Genomic DNA, 27,495 nt, shown 5'->3' with positions numbered 1-27,495 from the left:
CTGGGTCGGCGGTTCGAATCCCGGCTCCTCCTCCTGTCCACATGTCGAAGTGTCCTTGGGCAAGACACTGAATCCTACATTGCCTCCAATGAGTCGGTCGGTGTGAGCTCGCCACCGTTGGTGTGTGAATGTGGGAAGTGAGGACGCTGGCGTCGACTGTTCACCACTTCACCTCCCAATGTATGAATGAATGAATGAGCCGTTGCGCTTTGAGCACTTGGAAAAGCGCTATAAAAATGCAATTCATTAGGGTGTTCCTTCATACTGGGACGGTGATATGATTGGCAGTAGGCAGCCATTCTCACCACATTAAACATAACATACAGAAATAATCAATAATTGATATATTCACCAGCTTCTATTCAGCCCGTGTTGCACCTATTTTCATAGGCTGGTTTCTAAACAGACCCTAACTTCACAGTAGACCGAAATAGCTACCATCTTAATGAGCATTATAGTGGGGACCAACTTCATGAAGGCTTTGAGGCTTTTATTCACGTCACCAGATGGTGGTCAGCTGGAGGAAACCTTTTATTTATGTCACCAGATGGTGGTCAGCTGGAGGAAACCTTTTATTTATGTCACCAGATGGTGGTCAGCTGGAGGAAACCTCCGACTGTCTGGCTAGTCGAGATGGTGGTCAGCTGAAGGAAACCTCCGGCTGTTTGGCTAGTCAGATGGTGGTCAGCTGGAGGAAACCTCCGACTGTCTGGCTAGTCGAGATGGTGGTCAGCTGGAGGAAACCTCCGACTGTCTGGCTAGTCAGATGGTGGTCAGCTGGAGGAAACCTCCGACTGTCTGGCTAGTCAGATGGTGGTCAGCTGGAGGAAACCTCCGACTGTCTGGCTAGTCAGATGGTGGTCAGCTGGAGGAAACCTCCGACTGTCTGGCTAGTCAGATGGTGGTCAGCTGGAGGAAACCTCCGACTGTCTGGCTAGTCGAGATGGTGGTCAGCTGGAGGAAACCTCCGACTGTCTGGCTAGTCAGATGGTGGTCAGCTGGAGGAAACCTCCGACTGTCTGGCTAGTCAGATGGTGGTCAGCTGGAGGAAACCTCCGACTGTCTGGCTAGTCGAGATGGTGGTCAGCTGGAGGAAACCTCCGACTGTCTGGCTAGTCAGATGGTGGTCAGCTGGAGGAAACCTCCGACTGTCTGGCTAGTCAGATGGTGGTCAGCTGGAGGAAACCTCCGACTGTCTGGCTAGTCAGATGGTGGTCAGCTGGAGGAAACCTCCGACTGTCTGGCTAGTCAGATGGTGGTCAGCTGGAGGAAACCTCAGACTGTCTGGCTAGTCAGATGGTGGTCAGCTGGAGGAAACCTCCGACTGTCTGGCTAGTCGAGATGGTGGTCAGCTGGAGGAAACCTCCGACTGTCTGGCTAGTCGAGATGGTGGTCAGCTGGAGGAAACCTCCGACTGTCTGGCTAGTCAGATGGTGGTCAGCTGGAGGAAACCTCCGACTGTCTGGCTAGTCAGATGGTGGTCAGCTGGAGGAAATCTCCGACTGTCTGGCTAGTCAGATGGTGGTCAGCTGGAGGAAACCTCCGACTGTCTGGCTAGTCAGATGGTGGTCAGCTGGAGGAAACCTCCGACTGTCTGGCTAGTCAGATGGTGGTCAGCTGGAGGAAACCTCCGACTGTCTGGCTAGTCAGATGGTGGTCAGCTGGAGGAAACCTCCGACTGTCTGGCTAGTCAGATGGTGGTCAGCTGGAGGAAACCTCCGACTGTCTGGCTAGTCAGATGGTGGTCAGCTGGAGGAAACCTCCGACTGTCTGGCTAGTCAGATGGTGGTCAGCTGGAGGAAACCTCCGACTGTCTGGCTAGTCAGATGGTGGTCAGCTGGAGGAAACCTCCGACTGTCTGGCTAGTCAGATGGTGGTCAGCTGGAGGAAACCTCCGACTGTCTGGCTAGTCAGATGGTGGTCAGCTGGAGGAAACCTCCGACTGTCTGGCTAGTCAGATGGTGGTCAGCTGGAGGAAACCTCCGACTGTCTGGCTAGTCCAGACAACTTGTTAGTCAGTCTGCTGTGTTTATAGGACTCACGGTAAAGTGATGACTTTAATGGAGTATTTTGATGAATGAAGTACGAACAGATGTATCTGCTCAGCTACTATTTAGAACTTACAGTATGGGATGAAATTGCGCATTAGCGGTTTCATTAATTTGGCCCTTGTATAATCTGATATTGGCTGGCATGTGTTGAATGCTTTAATGACCTGCAACGTGTTTATGATCTAAAGTAATCATCATTTGGGTTTGGTTGACATAATTGTGTGATTGCATCTTTTCTGTGTGACCAGGACAGGAGAGAGGAGAAAAGAACAGGAGAGGAGAAAAGAACAGGAGAGGAGAGAGGAGAAAAGAACAGGAGAGGAGAAAAGAACAGGAGAGGAGAGAGGAGAGGAGAACAGGAGAGGAGAGAGGAGAAAAGAACAGGAGAGGAGAGAGGAGAAAAGAACAGGAGAGGAGAGAGGAGAAAAGAACAGGAGATGAGAGAGGAGAGGAGAAAAGAACAGGGGAGGAGAGAGGGGAAAAGAACAGGAGAGAGGAGAAAAGAACAGGAGAGGAGAGAGGAGAGGAGAAAAGAACAGGGGAGGAGAGAGGAGAAAAGAACAGGAGAGGAGAGGGGAGAAAAGAACAGGAGAGGAGAGAGGAGAAAAGAACAGGAGAGGAGAGGAGAGAGGAGAAAAGAACAGGAGAGGAGAGGAGAGAGGAGAAAAGAACAGGAGAGGAGAGAGGAGAAAAGAACAGGAGAGGAGAGAGGAGAAAAGAACAGGACAGGAGAGGAGAGAAAAGAACAGGAGAGAGGAGAGGAGAAAAGAACAGGACAGGAGAGAGGAGAAAAGAACAGGAGAGGAGAGGAGAAAAGAACAGGAGAGGAGAGAGGAGAAAAGAACAGGGGAGGAGAGAGGAGAAAAGAACAGGAGAGAGGAGAAAAGAACAGGAGAGAGGAGAAAAGAACAGGAGAGGAGAGAGGAGAAAAGAACAGGAGAGGAGAGAGGAGAAAAGAACAGGAGAGGAGAGAGGAGAAAAGAACAGGAGAGGAGAGAGGAGAAAAGAACAGGAGAGGAGAGAGGAGAGGAGAAAAGAACAGGAGAGGAGAGAGGAGAAGAGAACAGGAGAGGAGAGGAGAAAAGAACAGGAGAGGAGAGGAGAGAGGAGAAAAGAACAGGAGAGGAGAGAGGAGAAAAGAACAGGAGAGGAGGGAGGAGAAAAGAACAGGAGAGGAGAGGAGAGGAGAAAAGAACAGGAGAGGAGAGGAGAGAGGAGAAAAGAACAGGAGAGGAGAGAGGAGAAAAGAACAGGAGAGGAGAGAGGAGAAAAGAACAGGAGAGGAGAGGAGAGGAGAAAAGAACAGGAGAGGAGAGAGGAGAAAAGAACAGGAGAGGAGGGAGGAGAAAAGAACAGGATAGGAGAAAAGAACAGGAGAGGAGAGAGGAGAAAAGAACAGGAGAGGAGAAAAGAACAGGAGAGGAGAGAGGAGAGGAGAACAGGAGAGGAGAGAGGAGAAAAGAACAGGAGAGGAGAGAGGAGAAAAGAACAGGAGAGGAGAGAGGAGAAAAGAACAGGAGATGAGAGAGGAGAGGAGAAAAGAACAGGGGAGGAGAGAGGGGAAAAGAACAGGAGAGAGGAGAAAAGAACAGGAGAGGAGAGAGGAGAGGAGAAAAGAACAGGGGAGGAGAGAGGAGAAAAGAACAGGAGAGGAGAGGGGAGAAAAGAACAGGAGAGGAGAGAGGAGAAAAGAACAGGAGAGGAGAGGAGAGAGGAGAAAAGAACAGGAGAGGAGAGGAGAGAGGAGAAAAGAACAGGAGAGGAGAGAGGAGAAAAGAACAGGAGAGGAGAGAGGAGAAAAGAACAGGACAGGAGAGGAGAGAAAAGAACAGGAGAGAGGAGAGGAGAAAAGAACAGGACAGGAGAGAGGAGAAAAGAACAGGAGAGGAGAGGAGAAAAGAACAGGAGAGGAGAGAGGAGAAAAGAACAGGGGAGGAGAGAGGAGAAAAGAACAGGAGAGAGGAGAAAAGAACAGGAGAGAGGAGAAAAGAACAGGAGAGGAGAGAGGAGAAAAGAACAGGAGAGGAGAGAGGAGAAAAGAACAGGAGAGGAGAGAGGAGAAAAGAACAGGAGAGGAGAGAGGAGAAAAGAACAGGAGAGGAGAGAGGAGAGGAGAAAAGAACAGGAGAGGAGAGAGGAGAAGAGAACAGGAGAGGAGAGGAGAAAAGAACAGGAGAGGAGAGGAGAGAGGAGAAAAGAACAGGAGAGGAGAGAGGAGAAAAGAACAGGAGAGGAGGGAGGAGAAAAGAACAGGAGAGGAGAGGAGAGGAGAAAAGAACAGGAGAGGAGAGGAGAGAGGAGAAAAGAACAGGAGAGGAGAGAGGAGAAAAGAACAGGAGAGGAGAGAGGAGAAAAGAACAGGAGAGGAGAGGAGAGGAGAAAAGAACAGGAGAGGAGAGAGGAGAAAAGAACAGGAGAGGAGGGAGGAGAAAAGAACAGGATAGGAGAGAGGAGAAAAGAACAGGAGAGGAGAGAGGAGAAAAGAACATGAGAGGAGAGAGGAGAAAAGAACAGGAGAGGAGAGAGGAGAAAAGAACAGGAGAGGAGAGAGGAGAAAAGAACAGGAGAGGAGAGAGGAGAAAAGAACAGGAGAGGAGAGAGGAGAAAAGAACAGGAGAGGAGAGAGGAGAAAAGAACAGGAGAGGAGAGAGGAGAAAAGAACAGGACAGGAGAGGAGAAAAGAACAGGAGAGGAGAGAGGAGAAAAGAACAGGAGAGGAGAGGAGAAAAGAACAGGAGAGGAGAGAGGAGAAAAGAACAGGAGAGAGGAGAAAAGAACAGGAGAGGAGAGAGGAGAAAAGAACAGGAGAGGAGAGAGGAGAAAAGAACAGGAGGAGAGAGGAGAAAAGAACAGGAGAGAGGAGAAAAGAACAGGACAGGAGAGAGGAGAAAAGAACAGGAGAGGAGAGAGGAGAAAAGAACAGGAGAGAGGAGAAAAGAACAGGGGAGGAGAGAGGAGAAAAGAACAGGAGAGGAGAGGAGAAAAGAACAGGAGAGGAGAGAGGAGAAAAGAACAGGAGAGAGGAGAAAAGAACAGGACAGGAGAGAGGAGAAAAGAACAGGAGAGGAGAGAGGAGAAAAGAACAGGAGAGAGGAGAAAAGAACAGGAGAGGAGAGAGGAGAAAATAACAGGAGAGAGGAGAAAAGAACAGGAGAGGAGAGAGGAGAAAAGAACAGGAGAGGAGAGAGGAGAAAAGAACAGGACAGGAGAGAGGAGAAAAGAACAGGACAGGAGAGGAGAAAAGAACAGGACAGGAGAGAGGAGAAAAGAACAGGACAGGAGAGAGGAGAAAAGAACAGGAGAGGAGAGAGGAGAAAAGAACAGGACAGGAGAGAGGAGAAAAGAACAGGAGAGAGGAGAAAAGAACAGGGGAGGAGAGAGGAGAAAAGAACAGGAGAGGAGAGAGGAGAAAATAACAGGAGAGAGGAGAAAAGAACAGGAGAGGAGAGAGGAGAAAAGAACAGGAGAGGAGAGAGGAGAAAAGAACAGGACAGGAGAGGAGAAAAGAACAGGAGAGGAGAGAGGAGAAAAGAACAGGAGAGGAGAGAGGAGAAAAGAACAGGACAGGAGAGGAGAAAAGAACAGGAGAGGAGAGAGGAGAAAAGAACAGGAGAGGAGAGAGGAGAAAAGAACAGGAGAGAGGAGAAAAGAACAGGAGAGGAGAGAGGAGAAAAGAACAGGAGAGAGGAGAAAAGAACAGGAGAGGAGAGAGGAGAAAAGAACAGGAGAGAGGAGAAAAGAACAGGAGAGGAGAGAGGAGAAAAGAACAGGAGAGGAGAGAGGAGAAAAGAACAGGAGAGGAGAGAGGAGAAAAGAACAGGAGAGGAGAGAGGAGAAAAGAACAGGAGAGGAGAGAGGAGAAAAGAACAGGACAGGAGAGGAGAGAGGAGAAAAGAACAGGAGAGAGGAGAGGAGAAAAGAACAGGAGAGGAGAGAGGAGAAAAGAACAGGAGAGGAGAGAGGAGAAAAGAACAGGAGAGGAGAGAGGAGAAAAGAACAGGACAGGAGAGGAAAAAAGAACAGGAGAGAGGAGAGAAGAACAGGAGAGGAGAGAGGAGAAAAGAACAGGAGAGGAGAGAGGAGAAAAGAACAGGAGAGGAGAGAGGAGAAAAGAACAGGAGAGGAGAGAGGAGAAAAGAACAGGAGAGGAGAGAGGAGAAAAGAACAGGAGAGGAGAGAGGAGGAAAGAACAGGAGAGGAGAGAGGAGAAAAGAACAGGGGAGGAGAGAGGAGAAAAGAACAGGAGAGGAGAGAGGAGAAAAGAACAGGAGAGGAGAGAGGAGAAAAGAACAGGAGAGGAGAGAGGAGAAAAGAACAGGAGAGGAGAGAGGAGAAAAGAACAGGACAGGAGAGAGGAGAAAAGAACAGGACAGGAGAGGAGAAAAGAACAGGAGAGAGGAGAGGAGAAAAGAACAGGAGAGGAGAGAGGAGAAAAGAACAGGAGAGGAGAGAGGAGAAAAGAACAGGACAGGAGAGGAAAAAAGAACAGGAGAGAGGAGAAAAGAACAGGAGAGGAGAGAGGAGAAAAGAACAGGAGAGGAGAGAGGAGAAAAGAACAGGAGAGAGGAGAAAAGAACAGGAGAGGAGAGAGGAGAAAAGAACAGGAGAGGAGAGAGGAGAAAAGAACAGGAGGAGAGAGGAGAAAAGAACAGGAGAGAGGAGAAAAGAACAGGACAGGAGAGAGGAGAAAAGAACAGGAGAGGAGAGAGGAGAAAAGAACAGGAGAGAGGAGAAAAGAACAGGGGAGGAGAGAGGAGAAAAGAACAGGAGAGGAGAGGAGAAAAGAACAGGAGAGGAGAGAGGAGAAAAGAACAGGAGAGAGGAGAAAAGAACAGGACAGGAGAGAGGAGAAAAGAACAGGAGAGGAGAGAGGAGAAAAGAACAGGAGAGAGGAGAAAAGAACAGGAGAGGAGAGAGGAGAAAAGAACAGGAGAGAGGAGAAAAGAACAGGAGAGGAGAGAGGAGAAAAGAACAGGAGAGGAGAGAGGAGAAAAGAACAGGACAGGAGAGAGGAGAAAAGAACAGGACAGGAGAGGAGAAAAGAACAGGACAGGAGAGAGGAGAAAAGAACAGGACAGGAGAGAGGAGAAAAGAACAGGAGAGGAGAGAGGAGAAAAGAACAGGACAGGAGAGAGGAGAAAAGAACAGGAGAGGAGAGAGGAGAAAAGAACAGGAGAGAGGAGAAAAGAACAGGGGAGGAGAGAGGAGAAAAGAACAGGAGAGGAGAGAGGAGAAAATAACAGGAGAGAGGAGAAAAGAACAGGAGAGGAGAGAGGAGAAAAGAACAGGAGAGGAGAGAGGAGAAAAGAACAGGACAGGAGAGGAGAAAAGAACAGGAGAGGAGAGAGGAGAAAAGAACAGGAGAGGAGAGAGGAGAAAAGAACAGGACAGGAGAGGAGAAAAGAACAGGAGAGGAGAGGAGAAAAGAACAGGAGAGAGGAGAAAAGAACAGGAGAGGAGAGGAGAGAGGAGAAAAGAACAGGAGAGGAGAGAGGAGAAAAGAACAGGAGAGAGGAGAAAAGAACAGGAGAGGAGAGGAGAGAGGAGAAAAGAACAGGAGAGGAGAGAGGAGAAAAGAACAGGAGAGAGGAGAAAAGAACAGGAGAGGAGAGGAGAGAGGAGAAAAGAACAGGAGAGGAGAGAGGAGAAAAGAACAGGAGAGGAGAGAGGAGAAAAGAACAGGAGAGGAGAGAGGAGAAAAGAACAGGAGAGGAGAGAGGAGAAAAGAACAGGAGAGGAGAGAGGAGAAAAGAACAGGACAGGAGAGGAGAGAGGAGAAAAGAACAGGAGAGAGGAGAGGAGAAAAGAACAGGAGAGGAGAGAGGAGAAAAGAACAGGAGAGGAGAGAGGAGAAAAGAACAGGAGAGGAGAGAGGAGAAAAGAACAGGACAGGAGAGGAAAAAAGAACAGGAGAGGAGAGAGGAGAAAAGAACAGGAGAGGAGAGAGGAGAAAAGAACAGGAGAGGAGAGAGGAGAAAAGAACAGGAGAGGAGAGAGGAGAAAAGAACAGGAGAGGAGAGAGGAGAAAAGAACAGGAGAGGAGAGAGGAGGAAAGAACAGGAGAGGAGAGAGGAGAAAAGAACAGGGGAGGAGAGAGGAGAAAAGAACAGGAGAGGAGAGAGGAGAAAAGAACAGGAGAGGAGAGAGGAGAAAAGAACAGGAGAGGAGAGAGGAGAAAAGAACAGGAGAGGAGAGAGGAGAAAAGAACAGGAGAGGAGAGAGGAGAAAAGAACAGGACAGGAGAGAGGAGAAAAGAACAGGACAGGAGAGGAGAAAAGAACAGGAGAGAGGAGAGGAGAAAAGAACAGGAGAGGAGAGAGGAGAAAAGAACAGGAGAGGAGAGAGGAGAAAAGAACAGGACAGGAGAGGAAAAAAGAACAGGAGAGAGGAGAAAAGAACAGGAGAGGAGAGAGGAGAAAAGAACAGGAGAGGAGAGAGGAGAAAAGAACAGGACAGGAGAGAGGAGAGAAGAACAGGAGAGGAGAGAGGAGAGAAGAACAGGAGAGGAGAGAGGAGAAAAGAACAGGAGAGGAGAGAGGAGAAAAGAACAGGAGAGAGGAGAAAAGAACAGGAGAGAGGAGAGGAGAAAAGAACAGGAGAGGAGAGAGGAGAAAAGAACAGGACAGGAGAGAGGAGAGAAGAACAGGAGAGGAGAGAGGAGAACAGAACAGGACAGGAGAGAGGAGAAAAGAACAGGAGAGAGGAGAACAGAACAGGACAGGAGAGGAGAGAAAAGAACAGGACAGGAGAGAGGAGAAAAGAACAGGAGAGAGGAGAGGAGAGGAGAGGAGAGGAGAGGAGAGGAGAGGAGAGGAGAGGAGAGGAGAGGAGAGAGGAGAGGAGAAAAGAACAGGACAGGAGAGAGGAGAAAAGAACAGGAGAGGAGAGGAGAGGAGAGGAGAGGAGAGGAGAGGAGAGGAGAGGAGAGGAGAGGAGAGGAGAGGAGAGGAGAGGAGATGATGAGTGTGACAGACACAGTCTAGCCCACTTAGACCTAAGGACGATTCTACAAAATGTCTTCTAAATCCTGACAGTTTTCTGTTAAAAGCCCTATGTTTCTATGTCAGTCGTTCTCAAACATGTTCATGTCAAGGACCCCCAAAAATTGTAATCGGCCGCCGACCCCCATCTGAAAATATGTAGTTCCAGGGACCCCCCAGAAGCAAAGATTTGAGTTAAAAACGTTCGCTCGGAAAGAATATATATTCACAATTTTTCAAAAATAGCAGTATGAGCTTGTAGATCTGCTATTTTTCAATAGCTAAAGTGTAACATAATGGTTAAAACACCAAGAGGGGTTCCCGTACAGAATGGGCTAGACACAAAAACAGCTACAGGAGAGATAACACTTTTTTTCCCACAGTTCAAACGTGTCAAAGAAGCTGTCCTTGTTGTCACACAATAGAAGCAGAAACCAGATGAGACCAGGGTTTTTCCTTGAAACGTAACAAAAACATTGGCAAAGTATTAGCCTATTTTCTTCTGCTTTTATTCCTGCTGTTGAAAAGAATAATATAATGCTTATGAAACGGCAACATAATGTCTGATTTATATTATGGTGCTGAATGTCTGTATAGATGCACTGATTTTTTAGATTAGATTAGATTCAATTTATTGTCACTTCCTACTCTCACCTATGGTCATGAAGTGTGGGTCATGACTGAAAGAATAAGGTCGCGAATACAAGCGGCCGAAATGAGTTTTCTTCGACGGGTGGCTGGAATCTCCCTTAGAGATAGGGTGAGAAGTTCAGTCACACGATAGAGACTCGGAGTAGAACCGCTGCTCCTTCGCCTGGAAAGGAGCCAGCTGAGGTGGTTCGGGCATCTGGTTAGGATGCCTCTCGGGCGCCTCCCTAGGGAGGTCCTCGACACACGTCCCACTGGGAGGAGACCCCGGGGCATCTGGTTAGGATGCCTCGCGGGCGCCTCCCTAGGGAGGTCCTCGACGCACGTCCCACTGGGAGGAGACCCCGGGGGGCAGACCAAGGCGCAGTTGGAGGAAATACATCGACTCACTGGCCTTGGAACGTCTCGGAATCCCCCAGGAGGAAGTCACTAATGTTGCTGTGGAGAGGGAAGTCTGGAGCACTCTGGTGGAGCTGTTGCCCCCTGTGACCCGACTACGGATAAGCGGTTGAAGATGGATGGATGGATGTACAGAGTATACAAATACTTAGACAGCGAAATGGAAGGTGTACAAAGAGTACTGAGCCGCTGCAACATGAGTCGCGCCGCCACTGACTTCTCTTTATGCGACCGCCCACTTCAAGAGTCAACATGGAGGTTATGCTATTATGGACGACAAAAGGATTTAGTTTCAAACATACTGATTTATTTTCTTTCTTTAGCCACCTGATCACATTTCTTTGTGGAACTGGAACGGGGAGACTGTAGCTAGACTATTACAGAGACAGAGACACTGGAGGAGAGCTGGGCTGTATTTCACCTCTATTCACTTCAAGGTATATTCAGTGATTTCACTTAATTCAAATATCACTTATTTTTTTGTTTTGTTGTGATAATCCTCCCTACTATAGAGTGTGCTGACCATATAAGGAGTTCCTCCCTGTCCCCAGTTAACCCCTGGGGGTCAAAAAACCGTAGGTTCGTTTTTGGCTATAGGTGGCCCAGCCTTCATCCAATCATAATCGAGCGGGGGCGGGCCTTGATGTGTGTGCTGTTGGCCTGTCGCGTTAACCTGACTCTGCCAATCAGCGGCAGCTAGAGGCGGGATCAAGGCAGCACTGTGTATGCCTTGATCCCGCCTCTAGCTGCCGCTGATTGGCCAGGCCGTTTTGTGGCCGGAGCATCAAGTCTGCCTGAGAGTTCCCAGATGGGAGCAGGAGGGGGGAACCCAGTGTACTCTCTGCTGCCCCATCTGGCGGAGTAGGTTACTGTCGCGTGTCTCCCCCACTGTAGCGCGTCTATGTGCACATCTTGTTACCGGGGCAGACTGGGGGGTTTTCCAAAACACCCAAATCACTGAGTATTCCTTTCACTATGTCATTACAGGGCTCATTATCACTGAGTATTCCTTCCACTATGTCATTACAGCTCATTATCACTGAGTATTCCTTTCACTATGTCATTACAGGGCTCATTATCACTGAGTATTCCTTTCACTATGTCATTACAGGGCTCATTATCACTGAGTATTCCTTTCACTATGTCATTACAGCTCATTATCACTGAGTATTCCTTTCACTATGTCATTACAGGGCTCATTATCACTGAGTATTCCTTTCACTATGTCATTACAGCTCATTATCACTGAGTATTCCTTTCACTATGTCATTACAGGGCTCATTATCACTGAGTATTCCTTTCACTATGTCATTACAGCTCATTATCACTGAGTATTCCTTTCACTATGTCATTACAGGGCTCATTATCACTGAGTATTCCTTTCACTATGTCATTACAGGGCTCATTATCACTGAGTATTCCTTTCACTATGTCATTACAGGGCTCATTATCACTGAGTATTCCTTTCACTATGTCATTACAGCTCATTATCACTGAGTATTCCTTTCACTATGTCATTACAGGGCTCATTATCACTGAGTATTCCTTTCACTATGTCATTACAGGGCTCATTATCACTGAGTATTCCTTTCACTATGTCATTACAGGGCTCATTATCACTGAGTATTCCTTTCACTATGTCATTACAGCTCATTATCACTGAGTATTCCTTTCACTATGTCATTACAGCTCATTATCACTGAGTATTCCTTTCACTATGTCATTACAGCTCATTATCACTGAGTATTCCTTTCACTATGTCATTACAGCTCATTATCACTGAGTATTCCTTTCACTATGTCATTACAGGGCTCATTATCACTGAGTATTCCTTTCACTATGTCATTACAGCTCATTATCACACATTTAGTTCTTGAATCCAAATTCATTCCATGTCCTGTACAGTTTGTTCTGCTCTTGTTGAATCTGAATTAAGTATTTTTTCAGAAGTATTTTTGATTTAATGAATGGTGAAAGTTTTACATAATTTCTACTGCTAAACTCTTGCTTATCCCCAGACAGTCACAGTTAACACTCCGAACGCCCAGGACGAAGTTCTTTGTCCTTTCTATTAATAACGCCCGACGCTCAGGACGAAGTATTGTCCAAAAGACGAAGTTTATTGATACGAGAACAGATTGCATGGCTGTATAGCCCAGGCACGCCTCCTGGGCTCTCCTCTGTGACGCGCAAGAGTGAGACGTCATCGAAAAACTCCCTCCTCTGTTTAGCTGATGAAAACTAAAAATCTTAAAACGTTCATAACTCGCGATCTAAATCATCCCGTCTTTTTCTGGAAAAAAATCCTGTGTTAGACGGCGCTCCGCGGTCCAGTCGCTAGTCTCGATAGATTTATTCTTGTCTCCCGTTGTTGTCGATCGACTCTAGAGTGCTGTGGCTATTGTTAGCTGCTACACAACATCATGAACTTCCGCCGGTCCGTCCGGAAAAGGCGTCCGTGTTTATAAATCGACTGGGCGCATGAATGTAATGGATTAAATAGTTCCGGGCAATTAAAGTGTTAAGAATAACAACACAAACACAGATGCTTTTAGTTTTTCACTGTTAGGTCACAGTATTGATGAGATGATTCCTTTTGTATCTCCTTCACCCCTGAGAGAAGAGCAACTCAACTCTCTCTCTCTCTCTCTCTCTCTCTCTCTCTCTCTTTCTCTCTCTCGCGCGCGCGCCCTCGCAGGCACACACTGCCTGCTTGCACCCATTCACGGACACATGCACACATTCACGGACACATGCACACACACTCAGCTGTGTTTCCAGTCTGACTGATGTCACCCAGTAGCACTCATTCCTTGCACTGTAAGTACAGTGGACTCCCAGTCAAGCTTGTACCTGTAACTTGTACCTGTAACTTGTACCTGTAACTTGGGGGAAGTCTATTATAAGTATTACTAAAACAATAGGGTAAACTTAAACTCTAAGAGTGGTTAGATCAGGCTTCCTTCAAATACATGGCGAATGCACTCATTCCTTGCACTGTAGTAACTGCAGTTCGTAAGTCCCTGTTGTCTCCCAGCAGAGCATGTGTCCGGTTGAATAACAAAGGAAATGCTATCATTCAAAACATGTGTTTCACTTCAGATTTGAGAGGATTATAATTATTCTCTGAGGACATGCACTCAAAGAATAAACATCCATATTTGATGTCTAAGTGGTCCCATTATCGCAGTATGACGTCCTAGTGGCTGTGTTTCATAATTCCGTTGATGATTGACGCGATGAAGTCCAGATTGAGGGAGTCTTGCTGGTTCCATATTGTTGCTGTCATACAGAAATGCTGCATCTCCATATTTTAACATTATGTTATGTTTAGTTTTTTTCATAAAATGAATGTCCTACTTTGGCATACAAGAGTGTCACGCAAAAGTAGATACAATCTAAAAAAGCTCACCAAGATTGTAAGTCTGCTATTTTCTCTATTTCAGAAACATTTTCAAAGTGAAAGTGGTTAAGTGTGTCTGAGGGTCTTATGGATATTGAAACAATGAAAGAGCTTGTGTTGTGATTAAATAACGACATTGGCTCCATTGGAACACAGCTGGTCCAAAGTTACCGTTTTGTTTCCACCCGACAGCAACAATAAATGGTAAATGGTGCATTTATATAGCGCCTTTATCCAAGGCGCTTTACATAGATTGTGCATTACATTCACCCATTCACACACACATTCACACACAGATGGCAGCGGAAACCATGCAAGGCACCAACCAGCACATCAGGAGCAATCAGGGGTTCAGAGTCTTGCTCAAGGACACTTCGACAGTGACTCTCGGGGTGCCCACAGGGTTCGAACTGGCAACCTTACGGTTACCATCCAGCCACTCTACCCCTGAGCCACCGCCGCCCCCAACAATAGATGTGATTGACCTTGACTGGTGTCTGATAAACCAGAGAAAGTGAAGAGGATCATTGTGACTTGATCGTACTGGTATTTGATCAAACCAGTGTAGGTTAATAGTCTCTTTGTAACTCCATATAATGCTATGTGATGAAACCAGTGAAGGTTAAGGGGATCATTGTGAAATGATCGTACACCACATTCCAGCTCACAGATAAACACCTGGCCAGGTGGACTGCTATATGGTTTGACTTACAGCTCATATTATTACATTTCACAGTATCTCATGTATGTATTGGAGCTGTCACTGTTGAAATTATTTAGCGTGCGTGCGTGTGTGCGTGCGTGCGTGCGTGCATATGCCCTGGCTCACCTTCTAACAGCGTGGTCTTCAAGGTATGAGGTGGAACAGAGTGTCAGTAATGGAGGTGATAGGACTGCATAATTATCCTGCAGACGATAGTAGCGCTTTGACTAATTCACTGTGAAGTACCATTAGAGAAGACATGAAAGAAATGGAAGTTCACGAGTCGTGCTGCTAGTGTCTGGTGTCATTTGTTCACTACGCCGTACAGTATGTAGGTCATCGTGTGCATCGTGGGATCCACGTGGGAACGGCATGGCTCCAATGTGGATGTGGGACTTCATCTTCTAAATCCTCCAGTTTTCTGAAATAAATATTTTCACGATTTTTCAAAAATCGTGAAAAAAAAGTTTGTAGCGCGCCACTCGGTGGCGCACTATGAGCTTGTAGATCTGCTATTTTTCAATAGCTAAATTATAACATAATGTTTAAAACAACAAAAGGGGTTCCCGCCCAAAATGGGTTAGTCATCTTAATGACGTTCTATAAGGATAATGATAATGCATTTATTTATATAGCACATTTCTAGACAACGTCACAAAGTGAACACAAAAATGACAGTTAAGAAAAGGCTTTAACATAAAGGTGGGTTTTCAGGAGAGATTTAAACGTGGATATTGATTTTGCACATCTTAGGTCAGTAGGCCCTGGTTGCAAAGGCCCTGCCGCCCTTAGTTTTTTTTCTAATAATTTTTATCCCATGATTTTTGTAACCCATTTTTTAACCCAGTGTCAATTATCTAATGTAATCCTGGGCGCTACACTTCCTCTGCCAACCTGGGGGGGCAGCGAACTGATACTGGTACTGATACATACTGTTACTCTGACAACGGATACAACAGGTATTGCATACATTTACAACTCGTGTCGTGACTCGTTCTCTACTTGCATTGTTCCTGAATAGGCTGGTGTTCAGTGACTCTAAATTTAAAGTTAGTATTTTAAAATAAATATAAAACTATATGGAAAACCATGTACCAATTATAGGCATACTGGCAGTGCAGTGCACACAAGATCACATTTATAGTGCTGTCCAGCGGTGTGAGAGATTATCTCCAGACAACCCTAATGAGACGAGCACACAGACAGACAGCCAGCCTCCTGCAGAGCCATGCCGTAACAAGACGGGGTCTAATAATGCCATGGCTCCTATGTGTGGATGTCAGACTGCATGTGGTGAAACCTCGATCTGCACTTTGTTCCTGGTGTTTCTCCTATGTGTGGATGTCAGACTGCATGTGGTGAAACCTCGATCTGCACTTTGTTCCTGGTGTTTCTCCTATGTGTGGATGTCAGACTGCATGTGGTGAAACCTCGATCTGCACTTTGTTCCTGGTGTTTCTCCTATGTGTGGATGTCAGACTGCATGTGGTGAAACCTCGATCTGCACTTTGTTCCTGGTGTTTCTCCTATGTGTGGATGTCAGACTGCATGTGGTGAAACCTCGATCTGCACTTTGTTCCTGGTGTTTCTCCTATGTGTGGATGTCAGACTGCATGTGGTGAAACCTCGATCTGCACTTTGTTCCTGGTGTTTCTCCTATGTGTGGATGTCAGACTGCATGTGGTGAAACCTCGATCTGCACTTTGTTCCTGGTGTTTCTCTCGTGCAAGGCTTTGGTTTTCGTTCTGCATATATTTTTCTATTTCTTTTTTTAAAATGACAGTATAAGAGTGGCTTGTAATTATTCTGGCATTGCACCGATGACATACATTATGTATGTCTTTAGTCATCTCAAGCCCCTTTTATTCACTTCCATTATATTTCAGAACAAGGTGGTGTAAACCTCCAGTTTCATCAAGTAGTGGCTAATAGACATCGACAACTCTGAGTAGGAGAAGAATATAAGTTGACTCTTTTTGACGGACGTCCACTCTTTCTCACGTCTGCTCGGAGGTTCACTCTTTCTCACGTCTGCTCGGAGGTTCACTCTTTCTCACGTCTGCTCGGAGGTTCACTCTTTCTCACGTCTGCTCGGAGGTTCACTCTTTCTCACGTCTGCTCGGAGGTTCACTCTTTCTCACGTCTGCTCGGAGGTTCACTCTTTCTCACGTCTGCTCGGAGGTCCACTCTTTCTCACGTCTGCTCGGAGGTACAATTTACAATTTAGGCATTTAGCAGACGCTCCTAATCCAGAGCGACTTACATTAAGCAATAACAAAAAGCATGGCATACATCATATATATAAAAAAGTAGTTATCATGAATCATGCGTAAACTAAGAACGTAACAGTGGAGTATCTATGTAAACTATACATACTATACTATATAATATATTATACATGTGTACTATAAAGTGCTATGACTACATAAAGTGCAAAAGTGGTGGAGTCTGAAGAGGTGGGTTTTCAGACTACGGCGGAGGATTGGGAGTGAGGCTGCAGTTCTGACTGCGATTGGGAAGTGCATTCCATAGGTAGAGGTAGACTTGCATGTGACCAAAGCTTGTGTATGTCGATCATTATTATGCCCTTTTTTTCATTAAAAATAAATCGATTACAATATAGTGCCAAACCTCAAATAAAAATATGTAGCCTTAGCCTATGTGCCCAACATTTTTGACCAGATTTGACTGAAGAGTCTGCCATCGCGCAAATTCCAGCTTTTCACCAGAGGAGAAAACTTTTTTTCCTTCTTTTTTTCCCAAAATGAGTTAATAGCACAGGCAGACTCTTCACATACTAGAGCATGTCTGAAAGTGTCAGAGCTGAAATTGACATGTAAATATGAAATAAATGCTTAAATAGGTAGCTATAGGTGTAATGTTAGAGACCACAGAAGACATGTAAATATGAAATAAATGCTTAAACATGTAGCTAGGTGTAATGTTAGAGACCACAGAAGTGAACTTTTCAAGCCTGTTTTCTCAACAGTATTATGGCATCACATACAGTATCACAGGAACACAGTCTTCCCATCGGATGACTTTGAGGATACAGTATGGATGAATACTGGATGCGTTCATTGCTCCATTTCCATTTCCGATAGTGGAGGGTTCGTCCAAAGGACAGCTTCCCCTGTAGTAATCAATACAGAGCTCTGATAGCTTATTTTTTGATCAGATATCGGCGGATTCCAGTATCATCTTTTCACCTCGGCGAAGGTGAGTGCAGTGATCGTTCAGTCTGTCCACTTTGAGGAGTGGTGGTGAAGTTGTTGGTCTGTTTCCGGTTGCCTTTTATAGTCTCTTGAATAGTTTTCATATAGTTTTAGTCACATTTTAGTCACCTGGAAAGTGGAATGTCTTAGTGCTAGTCTAGTTTTAGTCGACTAAAAATCATAGGATTTTAGTCGACTAAATCTATGGTTGATTTAGTCGACTAAAATGTATTTTGGCGGGCCTTGATGCCGTTGTAATGACACTTGCTGAAAATAGCCGATCTACAAGCTTGTAGCTTGTAGATCGGCTGTTCATCAGCAATCAGCAATCGTGTGAATTTGTGAATCACACGTCAGTTTGTGCTTAAAAATCACACCTGTGTGAACTGAGTGGTGCAACTCCTCTCTCTCTCTCTCTCCCTCTCTCTCTCTGTAATTAGCAGGCAACAGTGCAACACTATCTCTCTCTCTCTGTTTCTGGCACAACAGCGCCACTTTTGCCCCTACTGGTACTCTAAACATCGGGACATAGTCACATAGGTTAGGACATAGATGTTCCTTGGAGTGGTTGCACCACTCACAAATCTACAGTACACCAGTGTTGTTTTTGGCAGCAAATTTTGATTTTAGTTTTAGTCATAGTCTTTTGAATAGTTTTCATTTAGTTTTAGTCACATTTTAGTCACCTGGAATGTGTTAGTGTTAGTCTAGTTTTAGTCGACTAAATGCCATGAGATTTTAGTCGACTAAATCTACAGTTGATTTAGTCGACTAAAATGTATTTTGGTGGGCATTGATGCCGTCGTAAGGACTGTTTTTTACACTTGCTGAAAATAGCCGATCTACAAGCTCACAACGCGTCGCAGCGCGACGCGTTGTGAGCTTGTAGATCTGCTATTTTCAGCATGCAACCAAGTGTAAAATGACTTATACTGGATCTCTTGTCCACTAGTCCCTTCCTAACATTTTAGTCTAGTTTTTATTTGTTGACGAAATTGTCAGTATATTTAGTCTTAGTTTTAGTCATCATAGCACAGTTTTCATTTAGTTTCAATTTAGTTTTCTTCAGTGGAAAAAGGTAGTCGACGAACATTTTTCGTCTTAGTTTTAGTCGACGAAAACAACTGCAGTACACACCCCTTTACCTTTAGTCAATTTATTGACATGTTATTTATACAGATTAGTGAATCGAGCCCATTGTCTTGGAAATATTGAAATGCAATATTACTTTGTATTATCCACTCTCTATGTCAGACTGCTATTTTCGGTATGGAGGCCAGTGAACACGTTTTTCTGTCAGCTTAAACATGGTTGTTATATGTGACCAGATTTGACTGAGAGCCTGCCATCGTGCAAACTCCAGCTTTTCACCAGAGGAGAAAAAATACTTTAATTTGTATTTCTATCCAAAATGAGTTAATAGCACAGGCAGACTCTTCACATACAATGTCTGAAATAAGTGTCAGAGCTGAAATCGACATGTAAATATGAAATAAATGCTTAAACATGTAGCTAGGTGTAATGTTAGAGACCACAGAAGACATGTGAATATGAAATAAATGCTTAAACATGTAGCTATAGGTGTAATGTTAGAGTCCACATAAGTGAACCTTTCAAGCCTGTTTTCTCAACTCGCTGTTTCTCTGCAAGACATTACTCTATAAGCCATATCTACAAAACTGGTGGTTCAAACTGAACAACCAATATGTCAATTTGAAGCTATGATTCCCTGCTTAATTTCATATGACATATGAAGAAACGGAAATTAAAAAAAATCCAATGGAAGTCCCTCAGTCAAATGTAGTCACATATGGAGCCATGTTGCTATTTGCGTATGGAGGCCAACTAGTGAACAAGTTATTCTGTCAGCTGAACCATGGTTGTTATATATCTATTAGTGTATGTTTGCCAACATATAGAATATGACCATTTAAGAGCACCTCATTAAATGCAAGAATAGCAGCCCTGGAGACTGAGAACGTATGAGCGAGGACTTGGGGACAGAGGAGAATACAAGGGGAGCTGTGGGGATAGTTGGGTGGCTGTCTGCTGCAAACTGCTTGTTTTTCTTCTTCCAACATAAAACCTTCTACACTTCACTGAGTGGAATCAACATTGTTCCATAACAATATCCATATAATTGCCATGGCTACTGGGAGGATAGTATACGGTAGAATGCCATCTGATAACAGTGTTCAGCTCTTCAGGGAAATGCCTCATGGACGATAGAGAACTGCTATGTAAATATAGGCACAGAGTGGATAATTGAGACGGGATGAAATTCAAAATGTGGAAAGTGAAAGATTACGAACACAGACATATCTTGACCAAAGTGTATTTAGGCCAATGGGTCAATCATTGTCTGGTGGCTCCTGTGCGACCATAACCCACGTTTATTTTGGTTATACCTATTAGTAACGTATATAATTATTGGTATAAAGCAGCAGTATAAAGATGTTGATATTAATTTGTATACATCTTTAGGGCCCCAAATCGTACCCTAGAAAACACAAGTGTCTATTTCAAACAGTGTTTAACTGGGGAGTCAATAGTTGGACAGCAGAAACTGCCTGTCATAATTTCACTCCCTATCTAATTATTGGACAGTATAAAGATGTTGATATTCAGTTTGTATTCATCTTTAGGGCCCCAAATCATACCCTAGAAAGCACTAGGTCTGTGTAAAGAATTCTTAAGAATTGTACGTAATATTGACGAGCTGATTGCTCAACCGATGTCAACCTCCACAGAGTGTCCAGTTAACTGTAAACCCATTTAGACCTGGGAACGATTCTACAAACGTCTTCTAAATCCTGACAGTTTTCTGAAAAACCTCATGTTTCTATGTCTCAAACATTTTCATGTCAAGGACCCCCAAGATTATCTTTAATTGGCCTCCGACCCTCATCTGAAAATAATGTTCCAGGGACCCCCCGCCAGAAGCAAAGATTTGAGTTAAAAACATTCGCTCTGAAATAATATATATTCAAGGATTTGCACCACATTTTCACGACTTTTCAAAAATAGCAGACCTACAAGCTCATAGCGCGCCACTCAGTGGCGCGCTATGAGCTTGTAGATCTGCTATTTTTCAACAGCTAAAGTATAACGTAACGCTTGAAACACCAAAAGGGGTTCCCGCCCCAAAATGGGTTAAAACACAAATGACATCCGTTCAAAGAGATTTATTCCACTTCACACCCACATCAACTCTTTTCTGTGTTACACGTGTGTGCCGAACGGTTTGCGGAGCGGTCTTGTTATCGGAAGGTCTCCAGTTCGAATCCCCGGACCGGCACGTTAAAAGTGCCCTTGAGCAAGGCATTGAACCCCTACCATGAAATGTTCTATGAGCAGGGTCTGGCTGTAAACAAGCATCTCGAGCTTAGTCCATTCACCCTGGGTAAACAAAGAACTTTGCTTTGCTTTGCTTCTAAAATGTCAAAGAAAAATACAGGGCATTCACAAATCTGACTAATTAAATTAACAACAATGTCAGGAAATGTTAATATGAGCGACATTCAATTAACAGTTTGACGCCATACCCTGCGGAACCGGCCTTTTAATCAAATATCCAATGCTGCCGACATTGTTTTATTACCTTTGGAGCATACGCTGAAGTAATTGCAGCTTTCAACCACGAAAATCCGGTAATAAATGGTCGTTCATCTTGTTATGATCAGATGCACCAGCGGCCATGACAATGCGAAACGAAACCAAAGTGCAGAGCAAGTTGTAGTCCAAACAAACCCCCCGTCCACTTGCATTGGGCTCAATTTCCCAGAAGCCCTAGCAGCCCAGATGATGACTTGATTTCCGGTTTTGTCATAACGCGAGGGCCTCGTCATCAGGTCCCGGATAAATGCGCTGTTTATTTTTAATTATGTTAAAACAGAGAATTAAACGCATTAAACAAATAGCGGGAATAGCGTATTATGCAGCGGCGGAACACTGGATCAAACAATTAGCGGCACTAGGACTGTTAAAGACCATCAAAATACCAAAGTTATTAAATCTGGCAAACAACTAAACAAAACAGTACAAATAATAATGGCACATCATTACATAAAGGGTACTCACTTTTAGCTGCACGCACACTAACAAAAGAACACAGGATGTCCAAAGCAACAGGAACAACTCAAACTCTTCTGCTTGTAAAGAGAGATCAGGCGTCCAGCGTCTCTCAGAGGACTCAAAATGAGGCAGCCTGCAAACACAGGCACTTGTGAAGCAGAAGCCCTAATAAGGGCCTTTCTCTGTCCCCACCCTTCTCCCATTGTTTATAGTATGGGGGTCAGTGGCCCTAATGCATGCAAAACTGGGGGTCCTTGAAATTAAAAAAGGTTTGAGAGCACCTCTCTTAAGGTGCGTTTGGTCTCCTTCAGGAACCACGGTGATGATGATGACAGCGTTTGTTTCTCCTTCAGGAACCACGGTGATGATGATGACAGCGTTTGACGCCGACGACTCGTCGACGGACAACGCTGTGCTGCGTTACAACATCATCAGCCAGTCGCCTGACAAACCTTCGCCCAACATGTTCTACATCGACCCGGAGAGAGGAGACATCGTTACCGTCATCTCCCCCCTGCTGCTGGACAGAGAGGTGGGTGGGCCTGTGTGTGTGTGTGTATGTGTGTGTGCGCGTGTGTGTGTGTGCGTGTGCGTGCGTGCGTGCGTGCGTGCGTGCGTGCGTGCGTGCGTGCGTGATCATTCCTGCATTTCTCTTCCCAAATTTGTTTTCACTGCTCTCTTCATTCATAGATCTTTCACGGCAAGCTTTTCAGCCGCAATGTCTTATTTTGAAGACCCCAACAGCTGATCCGGTGAACCGGAAGTAATAATCTGTCATTTCCGGGGCGGCTGTATATAGTATATATTACTTCTTTCATCAGCTAATATAGTAACCTTATTGTGTGCGTGCTGTGTGCGTGTGTGCATGCGTGCGTGCGTGCGTGCATGCGTGCGTGCGTGCGTGCGTGCGTGCGTGCGTGCGTGCGTGCGTGCGTGCGTGCGTGCGTGCGTGCGTGCGTGCGTGCGTGCGTGCGTGCGTGCGTGCGTGCGTGCGTGCGTGCGTGTGCGTGTGTCGCTGAAATAGTCATGTTCTGTAATGAAGCTCTGGACCATTCTACATGCTGACGTAATGCATACTCAGCTGAACAACTTTCTTCAGTTTGACACGGCTGGCTGAACCCGAGATAAACTTTTGACAAACAGATGCCAATACATAATGCCACCGTACCCCGTGAGCTTTGGACGATAGACCCCCGTCCACTAATCTGATCAATGAATCTGCCTAGAAACACAGCGGCTCCCTCTGTCCGATCAGGCCAGCTGTAAGCAGTGGTTTCAAATGTGGGAAATTGCCGCTGTGGGAAATCTTCCGTGGAGCTGTTTCTTGCGATAGGATTGTGTTTAGTGTCACTCAGAGGGAGATTACATTGGTGTTGTTTGGACCTCCTGGAGGTCGGCGTGTGTCGTGAGACGTGGAGCGTGATGGAGCAGCGAGTGCCAGAAAGTAACACACAGGCAGACACAGACACAGACACAGACACAGACACAGGCACAGACACAGACACAGACACAGACTCAGACACAGGCACAGACACAGACACAGACACAGACACAGACTCAGACACAGACACAGGCACAGACACAGACACAGACACAGACTCAGACTCAGACACAGACACAGGCACAGACACAGACACAGACACAGACACAGACACAGGCACAGACACAGACACAGACACAGACACAGACACAGACTCAGACACAGACACAGGCACAGACACAGACACAGACACAGACTCAGACTCAGACACAGACACAGACACAGGCACAGACACAGACACAGACACAGACTCAGACTCAGACACAGACACAGACACAGACACAGACACAGACACAGAAAGTAACACACAGGCACAGACACAGACACAGACACAGACACAGACACAGACACAGACTCAGACACAGACTCAGACACAGACACAGACACAGACACAGACTCAGGCACAGACACAGACACAGAAAGTAACACACAGGCAGACAGACTCAGACTCAGACACAGACACAGGCACAGACACAGACACAGACTCAGACTCAGACACAGACACAGACACAGACTCAGACACAGACACAGGCACAGAAAGTAACACACAGGCACAGACACAGACACAGACACAGACACAGACACAGACACAGACTCAGACTCAGACACAGACTCAGACACAGACACAGACACAGACTCAGGCACAGACACAGGCACAGAAAGTAACACACAGGCAGACAGACTCAGACTCAGACACAGACACAGGCACAGACACAGACACAGACACAGACACAGACACAGACACAGGCACAGACACAGACACAGGCACAGAAAGTAACACACAGGCACAGACACAGACTCAGGCACAGACTCAGACACAGACACAGGCTCAGACACCGTCCGGAGAAATGCAGCCACTCGAAGCTCACATATACAGCAGCTTTGTTTGTAAATGATTCATATCATGTACATTTTAGACATTTTTTTTGAGGGGCTAGATTCCAATGCTTGGCTTTTGAAGATTATGTCATATGGCAGGCTTTGGCAACCAAGTCTATGGGATTTTATAATTTTTATCCCACGATTACTACATGTTTTTTGTGAGGATACCTGACACGGGGAGAACATGCAAACTCCACACAGAAAGGCCCTTTCGCCTTTCTATGGGATTTGTATTAATGTTTGTTAGAGCACTTATGACGTAAATCGTTTGCCAGCAAAGTCTATGGACTTTAACGTTTGTTTAGAGCACTTAGGACGTACACCGTAAAACTGTGGGGTGTGATTGTTTTGCTTAGGCCTACGGGTGCTGCACTGCTGTTGAATAGAAGTCACAAATCAAAGTTTTACAATGTACTAGTTTGGATTGTCAGAACATCCCGGGAAGTGCATAACAGCCGAACAACATCTGGCCCTGACAAAGCTCTGTCTGACCCAGGGGTGCCCACACTTTTTAGACTTGAGAGCTACTTTCAAAATGACCAGCTCAACCAGATCTACCCACCAAAAAATATATTATCCCATTGCTGAAATTAGTTATACATATTAGGCAAACACACTTGGAATGGGAAATAGAGGGGGTAAATGGAATTACCGTAGTAGGGTTTTTTTTGTATATAACTTTGATGTTTGTGCGAAACGCTCTTGAAAACAAAGTATTGCATTTTGGGTTTGAGCTTCCGTTTTTGATGTCTATTAATCAAGTGAAGTCACCTTTATTCAATTGGCAGATGCCAAGAATAGTTATTTATTTAAATTAAATATTTTAGGGGCATGTCATGTGGTCTACCTGCACAGCCTGTGTGATCTACTGGTAGATCACGATCTACCTTTTGCGCACCAACACATTGTGTCTGTTCGGCTGTAGTAGCCAGTTACCACCTCCTCTTCATTCATTCTCTAACTGCAGCGAGGAAAACAGGACGTTACAAATCTCAGCAGGGTGACGGATGCCAGAACATCGATTGGACTCGCTGGGTGGAAGATAAATATTAGCTGTTGTCAGACACTTAGAGCAGGCTTTAATTGAGGTGATACACACGCATCCACCAGCTCTGGATGTGTCCAACAAGCCTTAGCTGAAAACCTCCCATCCGGAACTGCTGGAACCACAGCAGCCAACAAGCTTCTTGCCTGTACAGTAGTTACAGTGGGATCCGTTCGTATACTGTAATTCCAACGGCGCATTAGTTCCGACAGTGTGGCTTCACGTGCGGTTAGGGTTAGGGACAGGGTTAGTAACGGGAGAGTTGGACCAACGCGCCGTCAGAATAATGACGCTGACCCGTTACAGTTGACTGCTTTAATAGAGAACCAACACGGTTTGTGTTGATTTGATGATCATGATGTGTCGAGCTCAGAGGATTCCAGACCAGTATAAAGTCACTCTACTGTGATGTTATAGTGTATGAACCAACCACAGAACACTTCAAAGGGTGGCTCTCCATGGAGGTAAACAGAGGAGGTAAAACCGCCGGTCTGGGTCTGAGATTTATTGAGATCACTGTCTGGCAGGTTGATGTTCTGAATATGCAGTGAGTGGCTTTAACCCGTTTAGACCTGAGGACGATTCTACAAATGCCTTCTAGATGCTGACAGTTATCTGAAAAATCCATGTTTTTATGTCAGTCATTCTCAAACTATTTCATTTCAAGGACCCCCTGAAATGTATGTATTTGGCCGCCGACCCCCATCTGAAAAAACGACCCCGTCCAGAAGCAAAGATTTGACTTAAAAACGTTCGCTCTGAAAGAATATAATTCAAAGATTTGCGCCACATTTTCGCGATTTTTCAAAATAGCAGATCTACAAGCTTGTAGCGTGGTACTCAGTGCCGCGCTATGTCCTAGAGTGCCAATAGCGCCTTTGGACACCTTTTTTGAAAATATTTATATTTTTTATATATATTTTTCTCCATATTTTGAAAATTCCTCTAATCTGGTGTGCAGGTGATGACATTCACATGACATGCACAATATAATGACATTTTCTTTCTTTTATTTATAATGGGCTTCGGTGGCAACGAGGGCCGAAACTGGTTGTTTTGTGTTTGTCTGTTTTGTGTTTTTTCTCTTTCTTTCTTTTTTTTCAAAAAAATATTTTCCTTTGTTAAGTGTTTTGTATTACAATTTACAATATACAATTTAGGCATTTAGCAGACGCTCTTAATCCAGAGCGACTTACATTAAGCAATAACAAAACAAATAACAAAAGCATGGCATACATCACATATGTAAAAAGTAGTTATCATGACTCAAGCGTAAACTAAGAACGTAACAGTGGAGTATCTATGTGAACTATACATACTATACTTATTATTATATATTATACATGTGTTCTATAAAGTGCTATGACTACATAAAATGCAATTCTAGTGCTGTTTACGTAACAAGCTATAAGTCTGTTTAAAATACTATCTAAGTCTACATACAGTGATATCTAAGGGGGCTAGGCTAGGGCAAGTGCTACGGGTCTACGGGTATTGATTGTACAGACGGGACCCTCTCGTAAACGAGATACTATATCTATATCTCAATGGGGTATTCCTACTGTAAATAAAGAATTTCAAACAAAAAACAGATATGAAACTATACATACTGTAAATAAAATTACAAACTATATATTATTACGCACTGGTGTGATATTGTCCACCAATTCCACACAGCTGGAAAAGCATGTGGTTGATTAGCTTAACTGGTGCTATAAGCTTTAGCCATTTTCATTTATCAGATTATAAGCACACATTTGCATAAACAACACACAACTAAATCACAGAAAAAAAACTTAAATAGTGCTCTTACTTAGTCATAATTATGCATTTTGAGGCTTAAGCAATTAACAGGCGCTGCTCAGCATAAGCTCTTCTCTACTGTCATAAGAAGAATACCAAACAACTCGCCCCTTTACCAACTCGCCCCCGCAATGTTTTTAAATGTAGCTAACAGTTCATTTAGTATTTCTCTCCCTCTCTGAAATCTGAAATTATCTTGTACTAGCCCTTAACCATTGTGAGATATTCTCCCCTGGGTGCGTTTTCACATTTTTAATTCAATAATAAATTCATTATTAATTCATAATTTGTTCAATTGGAAGGGCTTTGTTAAGACCTCCATATTATTATGGTCAATGCCTGTGTGAAAAGTGGGAGTGATTGGTGCAGGCAGTGAGGAGATACGGCGGTGTTTCTGACAGACACACATTCAGACAGACATTCAGACAGACATTGACTGAATTATAGTATGATGATATAGATTTATTTGATCGTATAGTAGTCGATCTCTATACTCTGTAAAATGTAGGAAGAATAACATGAGACAGAGACAGTGACGGCTTAATTAAGTTAATTTAGGACCTTCTAGCAGTTGATTTCGTTTTATTAAACACATTTCTTCCATGTAGCCCCTAATGGCATCATCATGCTATTATGCCCGTGGAATATACAGAGTGAACTTCACAATGATAAATTAATATGATAATACCTATTATATAATCACCAACATGAGTAGTGGGGCGAGATGGAAAAGGGGCGACCGTACCTGTTAC

General features: G+C 44.8%; 1 protein-coding gene across 1 annotated transcript in view; it reads left to right on the top strand.

The window, feature by feature from the left end:
• The window catches only part of cdh13 (cadherin 13, H-cadherin (heart)), a 245,941-nt gene that overhangs the window by 86,514 nt on the left and 131,932 nt on the right, over positions 1 to 27,495 (top strand). The window contains exon 5 of the mRNA XM_079500767.1: positions 21,827 to 22,005. Within this exon, the coding sequence (XP_079356893.1) occupies positions 21,827 to 22,005 (179 nt within the window). The remainder of the gene's footprint in view (positions 1 to 21,826; positions 22,006 to 27,495) is intronic.

This window comes from Electrona antarctica, assembly GCF_951216825.1.
Source record: "Electrona antarctica genome assembly, chromosome: 5".
Taxonomy (NCBI): Eukaryota; Metazoa; Chordata; class Actinopteri; order Myctophiformes; family Myctophidae; genus Electrona; species Electrona antarctica.
The sequence above is the reverse complement of the archived record's forward strand: the minus strand, read 5'-3'. Positions and strand labels throughout refer to the sequence as shown.